The following is a 21,408-nucleotide window of genomic DNA, read 5'->3' as shown; positions in this document are numbered from 1 at the left end:
ACGTGACGTAAGGGGGGACGGGCTTCGCCTGGCCACGCCCTCCCACGTTGGAGGGGGTGGGCTCGGAGCGCCGGACGCTGGTCCAGGCTGGGTCTGTGGCGCCGGGCGCCGGGTCGCGGGCTGGTAAGGCCGTTTCCTAGCCTCCCGCAACCAATCCATCCTTCCTCTACACCTTCGAGTGACCAGTTTAGCCTCTCTACAGCCCTCGGTGACCAGTCCAGCAGCGCGCCCATTCTTCTCCCAGGGCAGGGACTGACTTTCAAAGACTCGGGAATTCCAAGGACGTGGTTCGAGACCCGCCTCTGCCACTTCCTAGCTGTGTTACCTTCAGCGAGTGATTTATGCTCCCTACCCCCTTGCCCCAGCCTGAATGTTCTCACCTGTAAAATGAGGAAACACAATATTTTGTTTCGAGAAAATGTGTTCAATGCCACAAAAGCCAAGCCCTTTTACTAAGAGGGAAATGGCCTAGAACAACGAAAGAATTTCTCTCAAGGTCAAAGGGAGGTTAGATGAAAGGCAAAGCCAGGGCCTTAATTCTGAGGCTAAGATGCTTGGTTTCAAATCCTGGCTCCAACACTCACTTCTGGGATGATCTTTCCCAACAGACTGTTTCCTCTGGGCCTCAGTTTCCTCATGTGTAAAAGGGGGATAGCGATGATAAATTTTTCACAGGGTTGTTATGGGAATTTTTATTTATTTATAGCATTGACATTAGTGCACTTGCTTTGTGCCAGCGCTATACTTGCCACTTTATACCCCAAATGTTGTAAAGTAGGGATCACCATCCCCATTGCACAGAAAGGCAAAGCAGTGAGGTCAAGGTCACGCATCTAAGTTGTATACATTTGAACCCAGGCCCACCCAACCCATCGTCTGGGCTTTTGGGGTGGTCTAACTTGCTTTTGAGGCTGGGGGTATTGGAGGAAGAGCCGGAAGTAGGAGTATATTCTCTAAATCAGATCATGTCCCTCCTCTGCTCAGAACCCTCCATGCTTCCTGATGGGGGCTGGGTGAGTCAAGGAGTCGAAAGAAAGATTTCTTGGACTCTCAAGGTTTGGCAGTAGTGCTCTTTTATTCAGAGAATAGTATGGAATTGCATGGGGACAGGACCCATGGGCAGTAAGAGCTGCAATGTGTTGAGGGTTAGAGCTAAATTTATAAGGCATAGGTATGTGAGTTATTTCTGTAGAAGACAAAGGAAAGATCATGAAAAAAATCATTAAAATGGTATCAGTGCAGGTGGGGTCTGGTAACTTTAGATAAGAATCAGATCGGATTAAGTCAGGACGTCCTATGCTTCCTGGAAGATGATACAGATCAGTATGTAGGGCCGGACACCTTGGGCTTCTCTCCCTGGAGCAGCCTTCATCCTCATCAGTTCCCATCCCACTCAGGGCAAAAGCCACAGTCTTCACCATGACTCACTATACCCTCTGTGATCTGGCTCCAGTTAACTCTCAACCTCTTCTCCTCTCTCTTTTCCCCTCATTCACTCTGCCCATTGGCTTCTCTCCTGTTTCTCTGAGATATCTTCCACCACAGGGCCTTTGTACTGGTTATTCCCTCTGCCTGGAACATTCTTCCCTCAGATATTCCAATAGCTCTCTCCTTCACCTCCTTCAAGTCTTTACTCAAACATCACCTCCTCAGTAAGGCCTTCTCTGACCACACTATTTCAACTCACAAACTTCACTCCACTTCCTGCCCCCCTTCCCTGGTTTTTCTATTTAACACATGTCACCTTATTAAATAGAGTTATTTTATTTTGTATATTGTGCCCCTCACAAGAAGCCAGCACCAAGAGGACGAAGATTTTTGCCTGTGTTGTTCCTTGCTGTGTCCCCAGTGTCTAGAAAAGCACATGGTAAGTGGTTAATAGGAATTTTGAAAAGAATGACTTTTTTTCGGTAAGCAATTTCTCCCATGTATAGAGCTCTTGTTCTGAACCAGGCCCTGTGCCAGTCTCTTTACAGACACTGTTTAACTGCATCTCTCTCTCACCAACACTGAGCAAGAGGCAGTGCCACTGTCCCCCTTTTACAGATGGAGACACTGCGGCTCAGAAGTCTGTCAGCCTTTAGCCACCAGGCTATCTGATATGACCTCCTGTTTGTGAAGCAGTGGCGCTAGGTTTGGCACCATCAGCCACAGTCCGGTAGAGTTAGTTATTGTCATAGGTGCTTTTTATATAGATTTGCCCCCAAGGGTGAGCTGTCACGCAGCTCCTGAGTCAGACCTTTATGTCTGGAGGGAGACAGGGGGTGGTTTCTGTCTTGAAATTGAGTCACCTGGGAGAGGGGCATTGGGCACAGGCCCAGGGCTCTAAAATGAGTCATCTTTTCACAGACCAATGAGAGGCATAGCAGGGGCCCCGTAATGTATCATACAGGTTGGGAAGCTGAGGTCCAAAAAGGGTTGAGGCTTTTCTGAGGTCACACAGCACAGGGACAGAGACAGGGAGGTCTGACTCCTGACAAAGGGGGTTAGAGAGGGGTGGGGGAAGCGTCACATCCCTCCCTCTCCCAGGGGTGGGAGAGATGCCCCAGCCAGCTGCTTCTGTTCCAGACTGTGAGAAGAGGGGTGAGTCAGCCTGCTGTGGGGGGAGCAGGCTTTAAGCCTATCCCCCACTATATACACACACCCAGATGGGCTGGAAGCTGTTTTTCTGGGATGCCAAGGCTCCTGACTCAGCATTGGGAATCTTGGCTGAGTGTGTTCTGGGAAATGTCAGGCCAACAGGAAACAGAGGGCTCCCACTCACACCATCCTGCAGGTGGGCGGGGAGCAGAGAGAGCAGAGTGTACGACGGAACAGGGGCCCAGTGTGCGAGGGGCTGAGTGCGAGGGGGGTTAGGTACACGGGAGAGTCGAGGGTGTGGGAGCGACAGTTGGAGAGCAAGGCAGGGGGTCGATGTGTGCAAGGGGAGAGGCTGGGTGCCCGGCTGTGGGTGTTTGAAGCAGAGGATGGCTGTGTAAAGTGGAGGGGTTCCATGTGCAAGGGAAATGTTTGCTGGGAAGATGTGTGTTCCAAGGAGGGATGTTGAGCCTGTTGGGGGTAAAAATAAGAAGGGAGGTTGGTGGGGGACCTGCCGGCCAGTGGCCTAGTAGTTAAGTTGTCGCGCCCCGCTTCGGTGGCCTGGGTTCATCGGTTGGGATCCTGGGGACAGACACGGCACAGCCCATCAGGCCAGGTTGAGGCGGCATTCCACATGCCACAACTAGAAGGACCCACAACTAAAAATACACAACTATGTACCCAGGGGCTTTGGGGAGAAAAAGGAAAAAATAAAAGCTTTAAAAGAAAAAAGAAGAAGGGAGGTTAGCAAGATGTTGGCGCAGAGGAGAGGTGTGAACTTCGTAAGGGGCGGGGGGCGGGGGGGTTTGCAAAAAAGACCCCCGCGTACAAAGACCCCTGAACCGAGGGAAGGGCGTAAAAAGGCACGTGAGCGCTCCCGCCTGCCCCGGCAAAATCCCCAGCAGGCCTCAAAGCCCACCCTTAGACCCCGCCCCCGGCTCCGCCCCCTCACGCACGGCTGGGCGTGCTTCGTGCCAGTCAGAGAGCTGCTGCTCCGCCATTGGCTGGCTGACCGGAGGGGGCGGGCTTTCGGGAACTCCCGGAAGCGCAAGAGGCCTTCGAGCGTAGCGGATCCGGAGCCCGGGAGCAGTGGGTGCTTAGCAACGGGGGGAGGTGCCCAGTAACCGGGTAGGGGGGACACGGGAGAAATTGTGGGTGCCTAGCAACAGAGGGGAAGGCGGTGCCTAGCAATGAGGGGGGGCTCCCAGAGAAGCCAAGAGGTAGCCCTGGAGGATCTGTGGGTGTCTAGCCACGGGGGAGGCGCGGGACAGGGGGAAAGTGGGTTTAGGGAGGCGCGCAGGAAGAGCTGTGGGTTTCTAGCAACGAGAGAGGGAACCAGGAGAAACTGGGGGCCTATTAACCGAGGGGGAAGTCTGATGGGTGGGGGTCATAGTTTAGGGTGTACGCGGAGGAATGTGAGGGCTTGGCAAAGACTGGGGCAAAGCCTGGAGGGGAAATCCCACAACTCCCACCGGAAAAATCCCTCCTCTTCTCCCCCAGGCGATGTGGCTGGAGGTGGGGGGCCTCCTGCGGGGGACCTGTGGACAGCTGGGTCGGACTGTTGGTCTGCCTTGTGGGGCCCCGAGGCCTGGGCCCCACTGGTGGGTAAGAGGCTGGGGAGTGGTCTCCCAGGGCAAGAGGCTGAGGGAGCCTTCAGGGAGTAAAAGGAGAGGGAGGGTCCAAAAGGGTCAGGCACACTCATGTCCTCCACTCCTTACCAGTGTCCATGTCTCTTGCAGGGGCCATGTGGGGGTTCTTGGGCCCAAAAGCTTCATCAGGATGGGCCAGGCAGAGGTCTGGGTGAGGAAGACATTCGCCGGGCACGGGAGGCCCGGATCAGGAAGACACCCCGGCCCCAGGTATCATTGCCCCCCACTCACCCAGCAACACTGCCTGAAGGCAGCTGGCCTCCTGAGCTTGGGGAATGGTGTGGAGGCACGTTGGTTGGACTCCCTGGGCGCTATGCCCACCCTCCCGCCCTCACACCTTTTCCCCATTTCCCAGCTGAGTGATCGCTCTCGAGAACGCAAGGTGCCCGCCTCCCGCATCAGCCGCTTGGCCAACTTTGGGGGTAGGTGTGCCCCGGGGAGATGTGACCCAGATCAGAGGAGGCAACATTTACCGAATGAAGCAAGGGAGAGGGTGAATCAGAGACAGAGAAGGGAGGGAGAGATGGAAAGAGAAGGAAGGCAAAGGCCTGCAAAACCAAGAGGAACAGAGAGGAACTTAACATTTTTTGAGAACGTGGAATGTACAAGGCCTCAAGCACATGTGATCTCTGCACTGACTCAATGAGTGTTTATTTCCATTCTGTAGATGAGGAGATAGAGGCTAAGGGAGGTGAAGGGACTTGACGCCAGGTCACGCAACAGGAATGATCAAACTTCAGGTCACAATCTGCATGAAATAATTTAGTGGGTTGCAACCAGCATGAAAAAGAATAAAATGGAAAATATGAGTGCCCCTGCAGAGTAAGGGAAAGTCTTATTTCATGAAATATTGTACGTACATTTGTCTCTACCGGTTATAATGCAAATGACTTCTTTACTGTGGGTCACGGTTCAAGTTTTAAACATACCATTTCACAGTATAAAGGAGTGGAATGCCCTGGTTAGATCTGTGATACCAGGCTGCCCAAGTTTCAAGGAACGATTCTGCTGTGTCCTCACTTTGTGACTCTGGATGAGTTATTCTCTGAGCCTCAATTTCCTTTTCTGTAAAACGGAAGTTTTCCTGTAAAACTTTTCTCATGAGGGTGTGAGGACAAAATGAGTTAATGCATATGAGGCACTAGGAATGGTTCCTGCCAGGTAGGAAGTGCTCAGAAAATGCCAGCTACGGTAATTTACAGAGGTGGTAACAGTGAAAAAGACAGAGAGACTCTAGATGTCTTTGGAGACAAGGAGACAGAGGGGGCAGAGGGAATCAGAGCTGGAGAGATAACATCAAAAGGGAGAACAGAGAGAAAGAGGCCTAGACAGACGTGCCAAGTGGAGTGAAGGGGAGAGAGAGAGAAGTAACTGATTTAGAAAGGGAGAGGTGAGCATGAAGAGGAGGAGGTATGGACAGAGAAACAGGAGTCCTAGGATGACGGGGAGACCTAGGGGGATTATTTTGAGGCCTTCTTACCCTTGGCTACACACTAGAATCATCTGGGATGCTTAAAAATAACAGCGAATTCCAAGGCCTCATCTCATGCCATTTGAATCAGAAGCTCTGTAGCAGGGCCTGACCATTGTATTTACCAAAACTCCTCACGTGACTCAGATGTGCAGCCAGGGGTGAGAACTGCTGACATGGGAGACAGAGATGTGGAGAGACGGATCGAGAAATAGGTGGCCTCACCTTGGAGGGAAGCCCAAGCAGGGAGGGAGGGAGTCAGAGGTTGAGCGGAGGACAGAGAGCTGGCAACAAAGAGGTGGGAGACAAGGGTGCTTAGAAAGAGACTGAGAGAGCAGAGAGGGTCTGGGGAACGCCCGGGCAAGCGGGCACTCAGGCTGCTCTCTCACTCCCCAGGACTGGCTGTGGGCTTGGGACTTGGAGCGCTGGCTGAGGTGGCTAAGAAGTCCCTGCCAGGAGGACATCGACAATCAGGTGAGTGAGCCACAGTGGCCTTGCTGTGTGACCTGGGGCAAGTGGCTTCACCTCTCGGAGCCCCAGTTTCCTCGTCTGGAAAATGGAGGTGATGATAATATATCCACCCCTTGGGTCATTGCGAAATGCTCAGAACAGGGTGAAGCCACCATCAGGGCTGTGATGGGTAGAAGCGTATCACGTGAGAAAAAGATTTAAGCCATGGAGAGTTTAGTTCCTAACTCGGAGCAGGAGAGGGAAGCTGAAAACAGGAGTGCCACTGGGGTCTGTGTACAACAGGGATGGAAGGAGATGAGTAGAGATCAGCGTTTGTGGGCAGAATTCCCCAACAAGTCAGAGTCGTGAAACAAAACTGGGGGTGGAGAGTCGAGATTAAAAAGAGATCATAACTGACAAATGGAATGTGTGAACCATGATTGGATGTTAGTTTGAAAAAAATAAGTATAAAAAACTCTCAGGGACAACTGGCAAAATCTGAATACGGACCGGATAGTAGATATTAGAGATTCAGTGTGAATTTTCTTTCTTTTTTTTTTTTAAAGATTTTATTTTTCCTTTTTTCTCCCCAAAGCCCCCCGGTACATAGTTGTATATTTTTAGTTGTGGGTCCTTCTAGTTGTGGCATGTGGGATGCCGCCTCAGCATGGCCTGATGAGCAGTGCCGTGTCCGCGCCCATGATCTGAGCTGGCGTAACCCTGGGCCACCGAAGCAGAGCGCTCGAACTTGGCCACGGGGCCCGCCCCGTAGTGTTAATTTTCTTAGGTGTGATTACGGCCCTGGGATTGTGTAGAGAATAGCCTTATTAGCACAGGTCAAGTACAACTACGTGCAAATGGATGAGCAAAAAATAGTGGTAAGTGTTTGGGTTCACAAACAGAAAAAGAAGATGAGACTGTTAAAATGTTGAGTCAAACGTGCGGGTGTTCATGATACTATGTGTGCAAGTTTTCTGTCTGTTTGGATTTTTTTCAAAATAAAAAGTTAAGGGTAAGGCTGGCCCGGTGGCGCAGCAGTTAAGTTCGCACATTCCGCTTCAGCGACCCGGGGTTCGCCGGTTCGGATCCCGGGTGCAGACATGGCACTGCTTGGCAAGCCATGCTGTGGTAGGCATCCCACAAATAAAGTAGAGGAAGATAGGCACGAATGTTAGCTCAGGGCCAGTCTTCCTCAGCAAAAAGAGGAGGATTGCCGGCAGATGTTAGCTCAGGGCTAATCTTCCTCAAAAAAAAAGAAAAACAAGTTAAGGGTAGGTGGAAGATTAAGCTGAGTCCACAACCTGAGTCTCCACCCTGCTCCACCTGTGCTGTGTGACCCAGGGCCAGGCACTGTACCTCTCTGAATCTCTTGCTTCCTCACCTCAAAAATTAAGGCATTGGTAGTTCTCACTTCTTGGGATGATTGTGAGGATTCAGCCAGAGAATCCACAGAGACACTTACAATTCTGCCTGGCACAGGGTGAGCCCTCAGTAAAGAGCTCAGTAAGTTTTTTATAAAATAAATAAGAGCTTAATAAACGATTTACCGAATAAGAATATAATTTGCATATAGAACTGTGCACATAACATAAGCATTCAGCTTGGTTCATTTTCACAAAGTGGACACGTCTGTGCACCCAGATCAAGAAACCCTAGAACAGCAGTTCTCAAACGTTTTGGTCTCAGGATCCCTGCACACTGTTAAAACTGAGGACTCGATAAACAAAATGTGTGATATCCATACAATGGGACATCGTTCGGCCATCAAAAGGGATGAAGTACTGATCCTAGCTACAATGTGGATGACGCTTGAAAACATTGTCTTAAGTGAAAGAAGCCAGACACAGGAGGCCACATACTGTGTGATTCCATTTATATGAAATGTCCAGAAGAGGGAAATCTATAGAGACAGGAAGTAGATTAATGGTTTCCAGGAGCTCACGGGGAGGGAGTTGGGAGAAATGGGGGGGTGATTGCTAATAGGTATGGGGTTTATTTTTGGGGTGATGAAAATCTTCCAAAATTGGTTGTAGCAATAGCTGGAAAACTGAATATACTAGAAGCCATTGAACTGTACAGCTTAAATGGGTGAATTAAATGGTATGTGAATTATAGCTCAAGAAAGCTGTTAAAACATAGAATGAGGGCTCCCAAGAGCTTGTTTACGTGGGTTATAGTTTACGGATATTTACTATATCAGAGATTAAAACTGAGAAATTTTTAAAACACAGGAATATACACACATATTCCCTCGGCCGTCAGCAATGACATCATCACAGGTCATGGAGCTTCGGGGAAACTCCACTGAACGTGTGTGGGAGAATGAGAGTCAAAAAGGGCAAATAACGTATTAATATTATTATGAAAATAGTTTTGACCTCACAGACCCTCCTGAAGGGTCTCGGGGACCCTGAGGGGACCGCGGTCCACATTTTGAGAATCACTGCCCTGGGTCTCCAGAAGCCCCCCTCACGCCCCGTCCTGGCCACTCCCCTCACCAAGGGTAACCACTATCCCGGCTTGTGACCCAGGAGATTAGTTTTTCCTGTTCTTCTCTTTACACCAATGTAATCGGGCATTGTATTCTCGTCTGTGTCTGGCTTCTTCTGCCCAACATCCTGTTGAGAGATGCATCCACGTTGCTCTGAGTAGACGTGGGTTGTTTATTCATTACTGTAGTCGTCACTCTGTGACTGTTCCACAATTCCTTTGTTCATTCTGTTGATGGTCATTTGGGTTATTTCCAGTTTGGGACTGTTTACAAACAGTGCTGCCAGGAACCTTCCTGGAAGATCTGTCCGTGGACACATTTATATGTTTCTCTTGGGTATAGACCTAGGGCAGAATTGCCTCAGGTGTAGGTGTGTGCTTTACTAGAAACTTCCCAACTGTCTTCCAAAGGGCCTGTGCCATGACTGGCTCTCTCATCAGCAGTGTTGGCATTCAGGCTGCTCCATATCTCTGCCCACACTTGGTATTGTCTTTTTCATTTTAGCCATTTGAGTGGGTGTGCAGTGGCGCTATGGTGTCATAATGATTATTTTTGTGGTTGTCATACGAATGATCATTCTCTCCACCCCAGAAGGCAGCTCCCAGCCAGGCTCCAGCCCTTTGCTGTCGGAGGCCAACGCCGAGCGGATTGTGCAGACCTTGTGTACAGTTCGAGGGGCCGCCCTCAAGATTGGCCAAATGCTCAGCATCCAGGGTACAGCATGACCCTCGACTCCTGACCCCTGGCCTCACTTCTCCCCCGCCCCACCCATCAACAAGCCCCGACTTCAGATACTCCCACAGGGGCCCCTCCTTGGCTCCTCGCTCACTGCTTCCCTTGTCCCGCTGTCTCCCAAGACAACAGCTTCATCAGCCCCCAGCTGCAGCGCATCTTCGAGCGGGTCCGCCAGAGCGCCGACTTCATGCCCCGCTGGCAGATGCTGGTGAGTGCCTGCCGGGGCGAGGCTGGCCGGGGAGGCGTGCTCCACCTGCCTGAGCCTCCTGGCTTCATTGCTCGACTCCTCATCTGACTCTAGTCTCATTTCCCCATCTATAAAATGGGGATCACTAAAGCTCACATCTCAGAGGAGTGTTGTGTTGATTAACTGAGAGAATGGTGCGGGGTGCTCAGTCCAGTCCCTGGCAGGCTCTGTCACGGCTGATAAAGAGGCAGTGATGTGCAGTGGTTAGGGGCCAGACTTCGTGAGTTCAAACCCTGGCTCTGCTGCTTACTACCTGTGTGATCTCAGACATGTGGCCTGACCTCTCTGTGCCTCAGTTACCTCATCTGTGAAGTGGCAATGGTGATTGCATCACTGACATCCTAGGGTCACGTAAATTAGTATATGGAAAGCACTTAGAAGGGTTTCTGACACACCAGGAGTGACGTGCGAGTTTTTGCTATTATTATTACTGGTTTTATAATTAAAGGACATCATGTCTGTAAATAGGTTGGCACAGCGCCTGGCACTGAGTAAGTGCCCAAGACATGAGCTGTTCTTCTAATAACTGGGTGAGGGTGTAGAATCCAGAGTCCAGCCGCCTGCCTACCTTCTTTTTCTTTTTTAATTTTTAATTTTTTTTGAGGAAGATTAGCCCTGAGCTAACATCTGCCACCAATTCTCCTCTTTTTGCTGAGGAAGGTTGGCCCTGAGCTAACACCCGTGCCCATCTTCCTCTGCTTTATATGTGGGATGCCTACCACAGCATGGCTTGCCAAGCAGTGCCATGTCTGCACCCGGGATCTGAACCGGCGGACCCCGGGTGGCCAAAGTGGAACGTGCACACTTAACCGCTGCGCCACCGGGCCAGCCCCTGCCTTCCTTCTGATCTCTGTTCTGCTTACTCGCCATGCGACTCTGGGTAATTACTGCCCCTTGCTGAGCCACTCTGGAATGGACCCGGCCCACAGGAGGCCCTCTGTAATCGTCAGCTCTTCTTTATCACATTAACTTTGAGTTAATAATACAATATATGAGTATAATGAAGGATTATTATCAGTCTTCACTATACATGATAGCAGTCCCCACAACAGCCCGCACAGCCTCAGGAGTACAGGCTCACGCTGGGCCTCCCAGTTTGCCAGCGCCTGGCTCGTCACCTTGGCCAAGAGACTTCTCTCTCAGCCTCAGTTTCCTCGTCTGTAAAGTGGGATAGTAGCCAAGAGCTTAGCCCAGGGCCCAGTGTGTGGTGAGTGGGGTTATTAATACGCAAAGCGCTCAGCCCAGGGAGTAAACTCAGCTGCCCTTCACCATGATGACAGTTGTCACAATCACCCTCCACAGAGAGTTCTCGAGGAGGAGCTCGGCACAGACTGGCAGGCCAAGGTGGCCTCTTTGGAGGAGGTGCCCTTTGCCGCTGCGTCAATCGGGCAGGTGCACCAGGGCCTGCTGAGGGACGGGACAGAGGTCGCCGTGAAGATCCAGGTGAGAGGGGAGACGGGGCAGGAGCGGGGGTGGGCACCCTGCTGTTTCAGAGGAGTGACTCCCACCCTCCGGCCCTTCCTCCCTCGCAGTACCCAGGTGTTGCCCAGAGCATTCAGAGCGACGTGCAGAACCTGCTGGCGGTGCTCAAGATGAGCGTGGCCCTGCCGGAGGGTGAGGCGCCCGCTCCACCCCTGAGTGTGGGCGGGATACCCCGAAGAGAGGGGCTGGACGGAGGGAGGGCAGCCGGCTTGGGGCAGGGTGCGCTGTGTGTGTGAGTGAATGTGTAAGTCTGTGCGTTTGAGACAGAAAGAAGGGACACCAAGCAGGGAGAGCCCAGAGAGTAGGAACATGTGAGAAAAAGACAAACTAGAGATTGCAACAGAGAGACGGACGCCCAGACCAAAATCGAGAAACAGACACACAGAGGATGTGCAAAGGGGGACAGCAGGTGCAAAAAAGAGCCACAGACGCAGGAAGGCAGGGTAAGCGGGCCCTTGTGTTTGTGCTACAGCATGTGAGAAAGCGCCTGGAGACAATGGAGCAGGGTGTGTGTGTGAGCGAGAGGGAGAGACAGAGAGGCAGGCCTAGAAGTAAGATTAAGAGGCAGAGAGCAGTGTGCGAGAGACGGTAGGGAAAAGAGACCGAGGAGGTGGCATGTGTGACTATGAAAGAGATGCCTCGCGGGACTGTTGTATGTGCCTGTGAGAGAGACAGACCCCAGGAGAGGGGCTTCAGAAGAGCAGAAGTGTGTGGACAGACGATGCAGGTAAAAGGCACGTAGCAGAAGCTGTGAGGGACAGCAAGACGGAGAGGAGGAGACACCAGTAACACAATCGTCATGACTAGGAGCCTGAGGGGTTGGGCGGGAGGTGGAGGGGACAGGCTGTGGCGTTCCCTGGCTGATGTGGCTACCTCCACCGCCCCCTCAGGCCTGTTTGCTGAGCAGAGCCTGCAGGCCTTGCAGCAGGAGCTGGCTTGGGAGTGTGACTACCGTCGGGAAGCGGCTTGTGCCCAGAACTTCAGGTGAGCTGAGCCCCCTGCAGGCCCCTCAAGGACCTGGTCCCTCCAGCTCCCCTCCCTGGATGAACGGGAGGTGGATGCCCCCACAGCCTCTGGCAGCTGGAGCCCTGGGGTGGGGCTGGCAAACTCTTGTCTCTTCTTTCATTTGTTCATCCATCCGTCCCTTCACTCATTACTTCATTTACCCCCTGGGTCCTCTGGGAGCTTGGGCAGGTCACGTCCTCTCCGTGTCAGTTTCCTCCTCTTTCGAACGGGGCACATAAGCCCTGCCATCTGATGGGGGAGACGGACTTGTCAACAGGCACTTAACCGCACAAGGAGATACTGACAAAGATGAAGCGGTCTCACTGTCAGGAGTTGGAGAGGAGAGGTCTCCAGGGCCTCCCTGTGCACCACGGGCAGAAGGAGAAATTGATCGAAGCATTTTGGAGAACAATCTGGCATCATCAAGGCTTGATATTCACCTACATCCCAACAGTCATCCTTGCTAACTCCTCTAGGGACCCTGACACCAGTAGACACCATCAGACTGTTCCAGGATGCTCAGCCCCAGCAATGGCCCCAAACTGGAAACAACTCAGATCTATCAAATTCAGCCCACAGGGTGGATAAATAAATGATGGCATATTCATCAGTGGACTGTCATACAGCAGTGAAAAGGAATGAATGACAGATACAGAGAACAATGCGGCTGTATCTTAGAAGCATCGTGATGGGCAGCAATTCATTAGACCACAGTGTGGAGTGTGGCCCACACATTTATTGAGCCAAGCTCTGTAGACAATGGAGCGAGAGAAAGGGCAGTAGAAGCAGTGGTTAGGGGCATGGGCCCTGGCCTCAGATGTGGGATCCAGTCCCGGGTCAGCCCCTCACAGGCTGGGTGGCCTCACTCTGCACAGTGGCCTCGGAAGGGTAACCTCCTTCTAGGAGAGTGAGGATAAAAGGGAATTGTGCTGGTTAAATGCTTAGCACGGGGCCTGGCCCATGAGGAGTGGTTCAAAATCAGAGATTTATAAACGAGGACAAAAATACAAGTCCCGAAGGAAGCAAGATGTTGAGGAAGAGGGTGCGAGGTGGGCTGGGCCAGAGCACTCCCTGGGGGTCTCTGAGACAACCTCCCAACACACACACAGGATTTCCTAGTGCCCTTAGGATAAAGCCCAGATCATTCCCCTGGCCCCTCCCCGTCTCCCTGCTCCCTACCGCTCTGCTCCACCCATCCCACAGATCGCCAGCCACAGGCCACGCTCATACTCTTTGCCTCCCCAATCTTACCCTGACACACTCATCTCAATCTCTGATCGGTCTCCTTGTTTGTGAGAGTGTGGTCTCCCGTGTGTGTGGTGGGCAGACCCACACTCCTCTGCTGCTCTGCCCATTGTCCAGCACAGGGACCAAGACCGAGAGGGACGCTTTCCCCTTATGAACCAGTGACTCCACGGAGTGACCAATGAGTACCACTATGGACTCAGAGATTTTTATATCAGTGACTGTTTTTTGGATGGATTAATTAATGAGTTGATGAAAAAGTAATGATCAGCAAGCTAAATACATTGAGCTCACACTGGGACAACCGGAAGTCATACCAGTGTTTCTAGTGGGAAAGTGGCAGCTGGGTCTTCAGTAGCACCCCGCTTAGGGGCAGGCAGAGTGGGTGCTGTGGAGATATTTGCGGAATGAGTGAGTGACATGTCTGAGTGCATGTCAGTCCAGCCAGGTCTTGGCCATCACTCAGGGCAGACAGAAGCAAGAGGAGGGCAGGAGGGAAGGCAAGACATCGGCCATTCATGGAGGACTTCTCAGAGGAGGAGGCCTCGAGCTGGGCCATAGGGGCCTGAAGTACAAAGTCTTCTCCCCTCCCCTCTCTTGTCTCTTGTCTCAGGCAGCTGTTGGCGGATGACCCCTTCTTCCGGGTGCCGGCTGTGATTAAGGAGCTGTGCACGACGCGGGTGCTGGGCATGGAGCTGGCTGGAGGGGTGCCCCTGGACCAGTGCCAGGGCCTGAGCCAGGACATCCGGAACCAGGTACGTGGTCTTGTGGGACAGTAGGAAGGGTGCTGCCCAGGGCAGGGCTGGCCATACCCACGGTCCTTCTCCAGGCCAGAGAGAGCTTTACAGGGGCGGGTCACTCTGAGGTGTCTGTTCCTCCTTCTCCCTGCCCCAGATTTGCTTCCAGCTCCTGAGGCTGTGTCTGCGGGAGCTGTTTGAGTTCCGATTCATGCAGACGGACCCCAACTGGGCCAACTTCCTGTATGATGCCTCCAGCCACCAGGTCGGTTCCTTGTGATGTATGTCAGGGTACATTAGCTATTGTAAGAAATATTTCCTGATAGTTCAGTAGCTCAATGCAATAGTAGTTTATTACCCTCGCAACAGGCTGGGGTGGTCCTTCTGCATGTGGTGATTCAGGGACCCAGGCTCCTTCCCTTCTCTGATTGTGTCAGCCCCTAGGCCTGGCAATGCTCTGCTTCCAGTGGGAGGGGAAAGAGAGGCTGAGAAGGTAACCCCCTGCCTAACTGCCTTGGCCAGTCCCTTTACCATTCCATTGGTGAGAACTGGTCACATGGCCTGTCTAGGGGCAAGGGATGCTGGGAAATGGAGTCCTTGGCTAGGCAGTGGCTTCCTACTGGCAGTGTGACAGTATAGAAGACAGAGCACAACTTTTGGAAGGCAGTAAGTCACCACTACCACACTTGTCCTTCCTTTAGAGCACACCAAGCACCCACTGTCTGCCTCTTGACAGCGATGGCAAGACATCCCTGATCCTCGCCTTCTGAGTTCCCTGTCTAACAGGGGGACCCGTGACCAGACAGTGATGACCTAGAGGTGTTGGGCCCATGATGGGGAGGCCCAGGCCAGAGGGGGCAGTGATCGGGGAGGTGGAGGGGGTTGTGGGGAGCCAGGGAAAGTGGCCCACCCAGCCCAGGTGGCAGAGGGGGATCAAGGAAGGCTTCTTAAAGGAAGTGCCATGAGAGCTGAAACCAGAAGTGTGAGAAGGGACAGCCGTCCAAAGAGCAGGGAAGAGTGTTCCCAGCCAAGGACACAGGGTGTCCACAGGCCTGGGGCGAAACTTTGGACGGCAAGACTCTCAGTGTGCGTGGTTGCCAAATGGCTCTCAAAGTGGTACGTACCCAGTCTGTCCCCATCACAGCTCCCCAGCACCCTCGGGATCAAGTCTGAGCCCTTTGCCGAGTATGCTGTGGCCCATCTGAGTCTCCAGCCTCAGTCCCTTGTCATCCCCTCCCCCCAAGTACACATACCCCCTGCATCCTCTCCTAGGCTCATTCCCCAGGGAGGTAGGTGTTTTTCTGACTCTGGGGGTGATAGGAGTCCTGACATCGATTTATTGGGTCTCAACAGTATTTTTGTTTTAACGGCATAGAATAGAAAATAGCAGGGTGTCGCAGATGGGAGGGATCCGTATTATTTCGGGACACTTTTGTTTGACATTTACATTTACATGTGCATGAGCACTGGCACCCAGCGTGGTCTGTATTTCTTACTGTGGGTTGTGATCGAGAGTTTGAACTCACTGCCCTAGAGAAACTCGTACATGTGTGTTCATCGAGCACTGTTTCTAACAGCAAAACCCAGAAACACCCAGCATGTCCATCCACCAGATAAATGCATTGTGATATAGTCACACAGCAGAGTCTTCACACAGCAGTGAAAAATGAATGAACGAGCTGGAACTGCACGTGGCAATGGAATAAATCGCAAAACCATGTCGGGCACAGATAACAAGTTGCAGGATAACCGTCATAAATACCATTTAGATGAAGTTTTAAAATAGGCAAAAAGATTACTGTGTATTGTACAATATGTATGCCCATGTTGTTCATGCGTATACATATATGTATAAAATATAGAAATGCACACCTGGGAATTTCAGGATATCATAATTTAATAATAATAATTTCAGGAAAGCGGGGACCATGGAAGAGAGGATGGGGACATGGGGCAGGGAGGATCAGGCTGGGGTACACGGGAGGCCCCACCTGGACTAGCGGTGTTTTATATTTTAAGCTGAGGGGTGGGATTGGTGGCTGTTCATTTTACTTTTCCATATATTATTCTCTGGATTTTCTTCCGTGCTTAAAACATGTTATTATAAAAATAATTAGGACCAAAATAATAAAAGCCGGGTCCTTTCAGGTTCATGTGAGGGTGGATTGGAAGTGTGGAGACTGGAGGCAGCTGGGTGGGGACTCTGGCGGCGGGGGAGGGGGACAGGGAGGGACCCTGGCCACCCCTGTAGACGGTGAGGAGCATGGGTGGACTCCTAGCATCCCTTTCCCCATCCCTCATTTCCAGGTGACCCTGCTGGACTTCGGTGCAAGCCGGGAATTTGGAACTGAATTCACAGATCATTACATCGAGGTGAGTCCCTCCAACCCTGGGGTCTCAGGGGCCGAGCTTCAAGCCAGACACTGAGACAAGGGTGAGAAGGAGAAATACAGTATCTGGAATTAAGAAATCATACGTAATAATAATATCAATAGCCAAGAAATACCAAGCACTTAATATTATGTCAGGCACTGTTCTAACTGCTGTCCCTGTGCCGTGTGATCTAAGCCACACAGCAACTCTATGGGGTAAGGACCATTTTTAGCCCCATTTTACAGATGAAGTAACTGGGGCTCAGAGAGGTTAATTTACTTGCCCAAGGTCACAGCAGACCTGGGATTCAAACTCAGGCAGTCTGGGTCCAGAGCCCATGCTCCCAACCCCTGACCAGCCCTTTCCTCACAGAAAGGCCCACGACGGCCATCCTGTCACCTCCACACACCCACACTGTCCAGGGCCTTGGTGTCCAGCCTTATGCTCACATCCTCCCCGGCAGGCTGCTCCATAGGGGCCTCGCTCTCCTCAGGAAGTGTTTCCTTACTGATGTTGCCCGTCCCTCCCACTGTCCATCCTGCCCACCGGGCTTGATTGGTCTCAGAGGCCACAGACAACACCGTCTCATTAACTTGTTGAGATTGGACATTTGACCTGGTCTTCCAATCATTTAGTTAAGTCAAACCTTCTCTGACAGCCCTCTGTTCCCACCTATTCTAGGCAACACTGGGGTTAACAGTGACCCATCCAACCCAGGTCCCCGCCGTCACAGAGCTCACAGGCCAGTAAGGGGACAGACAAGAAGGACCCAGAGTGGTCAGGGCTGGGATGGGGAAGCCAAGGGGACTGTGGGGGCCCAGAGGAGGAGCCTGGCCCAGCCTAGAGGATGAGGGAGAGCTTCCTGGAGGAGGAGACATCAGAGTGGAGACCTGAGGGATGAGGAGACCAATCAGGAAGAGGCTGGGAGGGCACTCCAGACAGATGACATGTGCAAGGGCCCAGCGGTGAGGAGGCAGATGTATTCCATTAGAGCAGCACTTCTCAAACTGTAATGTACACGACGAACACCCTGCTCCATGATGCTGTCAAAATGCAGCTTCTGCCTAGAGTCAGGCATCACATGCTGCGTTTCTCACACACCCCCAGGTGACGCCAAAGCTACTTGTACAGGGACAGCCCCTGGAGTACAGTCCCATGTTGCTTAACGACAGGACACGTTCTGAGAAATGCAACGTTAGGCTATTTTGTCATGAAACACCGTAGAGTGCACTTACACAAACCCAGACGGTACAATCTACTGCACACCTAGGCTCTGTGGTACTAACCTCACCGGTGCCCATCGAACATGCGGTCCATTGTTGACTGAATGTCTGAAATGTCCTCGTGTGGCACACGGCTTTAGTAAGGTTCTAGAGGACCAGCAGCAAGTTCATGTTCTGACTGGGCCCGTGGAGCAGGAGCCAGCAATGAGGCTGGAGCCAAATCACTGTGGGTCTTAGAAGCCATGCTTTGCAGCTTGTCCTTCCTCCGGGTACCGTGGGGAGCCACGGAGGGATCTGAGCAGAGGAGGGACACAGTCGGAATTAGAAAACTCCCTCTGAATACTGGTCTTTAAGACTGGGAGCTGAGGGGCTGGCCCGGTGGCGCAGCGGTTAAGTTTGCACATTCTGCTTCGGCGGCTGGGGGTTCGCCGGTTTGGATCTCAGGTGCAGACATGGCACCGCTTGGCAAGCCATGCTGTGGCAGGCGTCCCACGCATAAAGTTGAGGAAGATGGACACGGATGTTAGCTCAGGGCCAGTCTTCCTCAGCGAAAAGAGGAAGATTGGCAGCAGTTAGCTCAGGGCTAATCTTCCTCAAAAAAAAAGAAAAAAAAAGACTGGGAGCTGGGAGGCTGTGGGGAGGGGAGGGGAGGGACAAGGCCCAGGGCTCTGGCCTGGGGACTGGAGGATGGTGGGGCCACCCCTGGGATCAGGACTGGAAGGAGGAGCTGGTAATCCTCCCCCCAACACACACAGGCCCCTTGCGGCCCTCTCTGCAGGCTACTTGAGACACAAAGCCGAGGCCTGTCTTTCTGAGTAGCTGGGACATCTTGTGCTGCCCTCCCGCCCCCAGGCCCTCCTCCCGTCTCCCCAGCCTTTTCCAGTTTAAAAAAGCCCTGTCACACAGGCCCCCGAGGACCACAGGCCTGACAGATGGCCGGACGGGCTCGGGCAGGGGCAGCTGAGACAGAAGAGAGCTGCCAGAGTTAATCCTGTATTCCCCTTCCTCCCACGGAAGGGCACCCCAGCGGCTAAGGGCTCGCCCCGCTCTACTTCTTGCCATTCTCTGCCCTGAGCCTTCTCCCTCTTCTGTGACGTGGGGACCCTCATAGCCACCTCTTGAGAAGAACAGCAGCTCCTAATATTCATGACGCTTCCTACACGCAGACACAGTGCTAAATACTCCACAGGCATCACCTCCTTTATCTTCCCAGCAACCCCATGAGGAGGAGACTTTCCTCGTCCCCACTTCACAGAGGAGAAAGCAGAGGCCTGAGACAAGGCGACTTGCCCAGAGTCTCCCAGCCAGCAAGTGGCAGAGCTGGGATCAAGCCCAGGCAGGCTGGCTCCCACTTCTGTCTGTCTGTCCGTGTGCCCTCCCCATGGGCACTCGTGGCTGGTGCTCAGCTCTGCACACTGATTTGCTAAACAAAGGTTCACCAAGGGCCTCCTGGGCGCCACGGCCCGTGCCACACGGGACTACACCCAACCAGAACCCCCGCTCTCTCTGGGCTCCCCATCCAGTGCAGGAGACAGACATTGACAGACGTCACAGAGATGGCCCGGAGCAACCTCGCCCACAGTTCTGGGTCACAGTCACATCCTCATCCAGTTGAGGTTTTGGACCCATGACAGCCCCTCACATTTATCTTCCTCTGCTGTTTCCCTGTGGTAGTTTCCAGGCAGGCGCTGTGTTCCCAGCGAGGTGGGCAGAACCTCTGACCAGCTGCACCCCCAGGCTCTGGGACAGTTTCCAGGGAGACATGGGGGCAAGGGGAGGAGGGGGAGGCTTCTAGCCAGAGGACTTAGGGAGCTGAGAAGGAAAGTGGGTATGGGGAGGGCCAGGCTTCTAGCTCCGGCTGCAGACCCCTCCTTGAACCCCGGCTTGCTTGCCCTGGGCCTTTGACCCTCTGCCCATCCCCCCAGGTGGTGATGGCTGCAGCCAACGGAGACCGAGACCAGGTCCTGCAGAAATCCCGGGACCTCAGATTCCTCACAGGCTTTGAAACCAAGGTCAGGAGACACTGGAGGAGTAGGGGCAGGTGTCCACTGGGAGGAGCGCGGAGCTGTCTTTCTCTACTGGGGGAACTCTCTCAGGGAGTGGGGAAGTCTAGGGGGCTGCTTGTCTACAGTGGGGGGGGGAACGCCCTCTGGGGAGAGTGGGGGGAACGGGGGGGGGGGGGGCTGCTTGGCTACTCAGGAACCCTGGGAAAATGGGAGCCACTTTTCTGGGGGAGGGAGTAGGGGGCTGCTAGTGGGTACTGGGGGTCCGGATTGGAGGCTGCTTCTCTGTTCTAAAGTGAGGGCTACTTGTCTGTCAGAGGTTCTGAGAGGAAGTGAAGGGCCATTTCTTTTGCGAGTAGGGGACTGCTTGTCTCCTAGGGGATCTGGAGGGAGTGGAGGCTGCTTATTACTCTTTGGGGAGTCGGGGGGTGGCACTTGTGTTCATACTTGAGACCCTGAGGGATTGAGGTCTGTGCGTCCCTTCCTGGTAAGTGGAGGACTGTACTGGGGGCCTCTGCTCTCCTTCACTCCTAGGCATTCTCTGACGCCCACGTGGAGGCGGTGATGATCCTGGGGGAGCCCTTCGCCACTCCCGGCCCCTACGACTTCGGGGCAGGTGACACTGCCCGCCGGGTGCAGGCTCTCATCCCTGTGCTGCTGCGGCACCGGCTCCGCCCCCCGCCTGAGGAGACCTATGCCCTGCACCGCAAGCTGGCAGGGGCTTTCCTAGCCTGTGCCCGCCTCCGCGCCCACATCGCCTGCCGGGACCTCTTCCAGGACACCTACCACCGCTACTGGGCCAGTCGCCAGGCATAGCCACTGCCCGCAGCCTCCTGACCAGAGCGATGTCTGGTCAGACCCCTCAGAGAGACTCCATCCTGTGATTCCGGCCCCAGAGCGGGCCATCCCCTGGTCTGATGCCTCCTTCCCACTCTGCTCCAGGTCTGGGGACCCCCTCCAACTTGGGCATCCCCATTTTGCCTAGCTCCCTTCCCTGGGGGCTGAGGAACCCTGGGGCTAGGGAACTCCCTTTCACGCCCCCATCTTCTGCCCTCTTCACTCCAAAGTGGGCACCCAGGAACCCTACACCAGGGATTAATTTATTTCTGCCAACCTTCGAGAGAGCCTTAACCCCTGCAGCCATCATGGAGATCCAGACTCATCTAGAGGGGAAGCCCCTCCCCTCTGCCTCAGGTCTCCCGCGGACCTGGCCAGTGAAAGGGGCGGGGGGCGGGGGGTGGGCGGAGGCAGCCTCACCTTTGCCTCCCTCGCCCCTCCGCCAGCTGCCTTCTCCCCGGTCCATCTTTTCTGTGTTGGGGAGGGGGAAGGCGGGTGTTTCAACCTTCAGTCCGAATAAAAGCGGCCCTCCCCTTCCCCCAGCTCTTTTCTCTGCGCTGGGGGGGGAGGGGGAGGAGCTCGCGGGCTGCCTCCAGGTGCAGATGGCCAGCCCCCTCCCATCCTCTTGTCTGAAAGCCCCAGGCCTGCCTGGGCCATCTGTTGCCGGGAACTTCCTTCTCCCCTTTCCCTCCCACCCCCTCACCCGCCCCTCCCGCACGTGCTGACCACCTGCTCGAAAGGCTGCAGCAGCTGAGAAGGCCTCCCCGACAACACACACCACCTCCCAGGCTCCGGGCCCCTTCCCTTCGCCTCCCAGCAACCTCGCCTTTGCTAATGGGCCTTAATGCCCCTGCCAGCTGCTTTGCCAAACCCACAGGATTGG

At 53.6% G+C, this 21,408-nt stretch overlaps 1 protein-coding gene across 11 annotated transcripts; it reads left to right on the top strand.

Annotated features, from left to right (window-relative positions):
* Positions 1-18: 18 nt before the first annotated feature.
* Positions 19-21,145, top strand: COQ8B (coenzyme Q8B). 11 transcript variants are annotated; one of them, XM_044759622.2, is made up of 16 exons: positions 19-123; positions 1,792-1,867; positions 4,078-4,182; positions 4,317-4,436; positions 4,582-4,648; positions 6,094-6,171; positions 9,230-9,352; positions 9,496-9,581; positions 10,923-11,063; positions 11,153-11,234; positions 11,993-12,086; positions 13,966-14,107; positions 14,247-14,354; positions 16,397-16,462; positions 19,611-19,697; positions 20,223-21,145. In XM_044759622.2, exons 2-16 carry the CDS (start codon positions 1,865-1,867, stop codon positions 20,502-20,504), a joined length of 1,584 nt encoding a protein of 527 aa, XP_044615557.1. In that variant the 5' UTR covers positions 19-123; positions 1,792-1,864; the 3' UTR covers positions 20,505-21,145. The 11 variants fall into 11 exon arrangements, with proteins under 11 accessions (XP_044615557.1, XP_070355033.1, XP_044615561.1 ...); XM_070498932.1 differs by having other exon boundaries at positions 64-123; positions 1,795-1,867; XM_044759626.2 differs by lacking the exons at positions 19-123; positions 1,792-1,867 and adding an exon at positions 2,423-2,583.
* The last annotated feature ends 263 nt before the right edge of the window (positions 21,146-21,408 follow it).

Source organism: Equus asinus, chromosome 26 (assembly GCF_041296235.1).
Source record: "Equus asinus isolate D_3611 breed Donkey chromosome 26, EquAss-T2T_v2, whole genome shotgun sequence".
Classification (NCBI taxonomy): domain Eukaryota; kingdom Metazoa; phylum Chordata; class Mammalia; order Perissodactyla; family Equidae; genus Equus; species Equus asinus.
The sequence above is the reverse complement of the archived record's forward strand: the minus strand, read 5'-3'. Positions and strand labels throughout refer to the sequence as shown.

Excerpts from the sequence above, each read along its gene's own strand:
- COQ8B (XM_044759620.2), top strand. The coding sequence starts at position 3,768 with ATGAGGGGGGGCTCCCAGAGAAGCCAAGAG. Across the intron at positions 14,355-16,396 it reads ATGATGCCTCCAGCCACCAG|GTGACCCTGCTGGACTTCGG; the intron begins GTCGGTTCCTTG and ends CCTCATTTCCAG. Across the intron at positions 16,463-19,610 it reads TCACAGATCATTACATCGAG|GTGGTGATGGCTGCAGCCAA; the intron begins GTGAGTCCCTCC and ends CCATCCCCCCAG.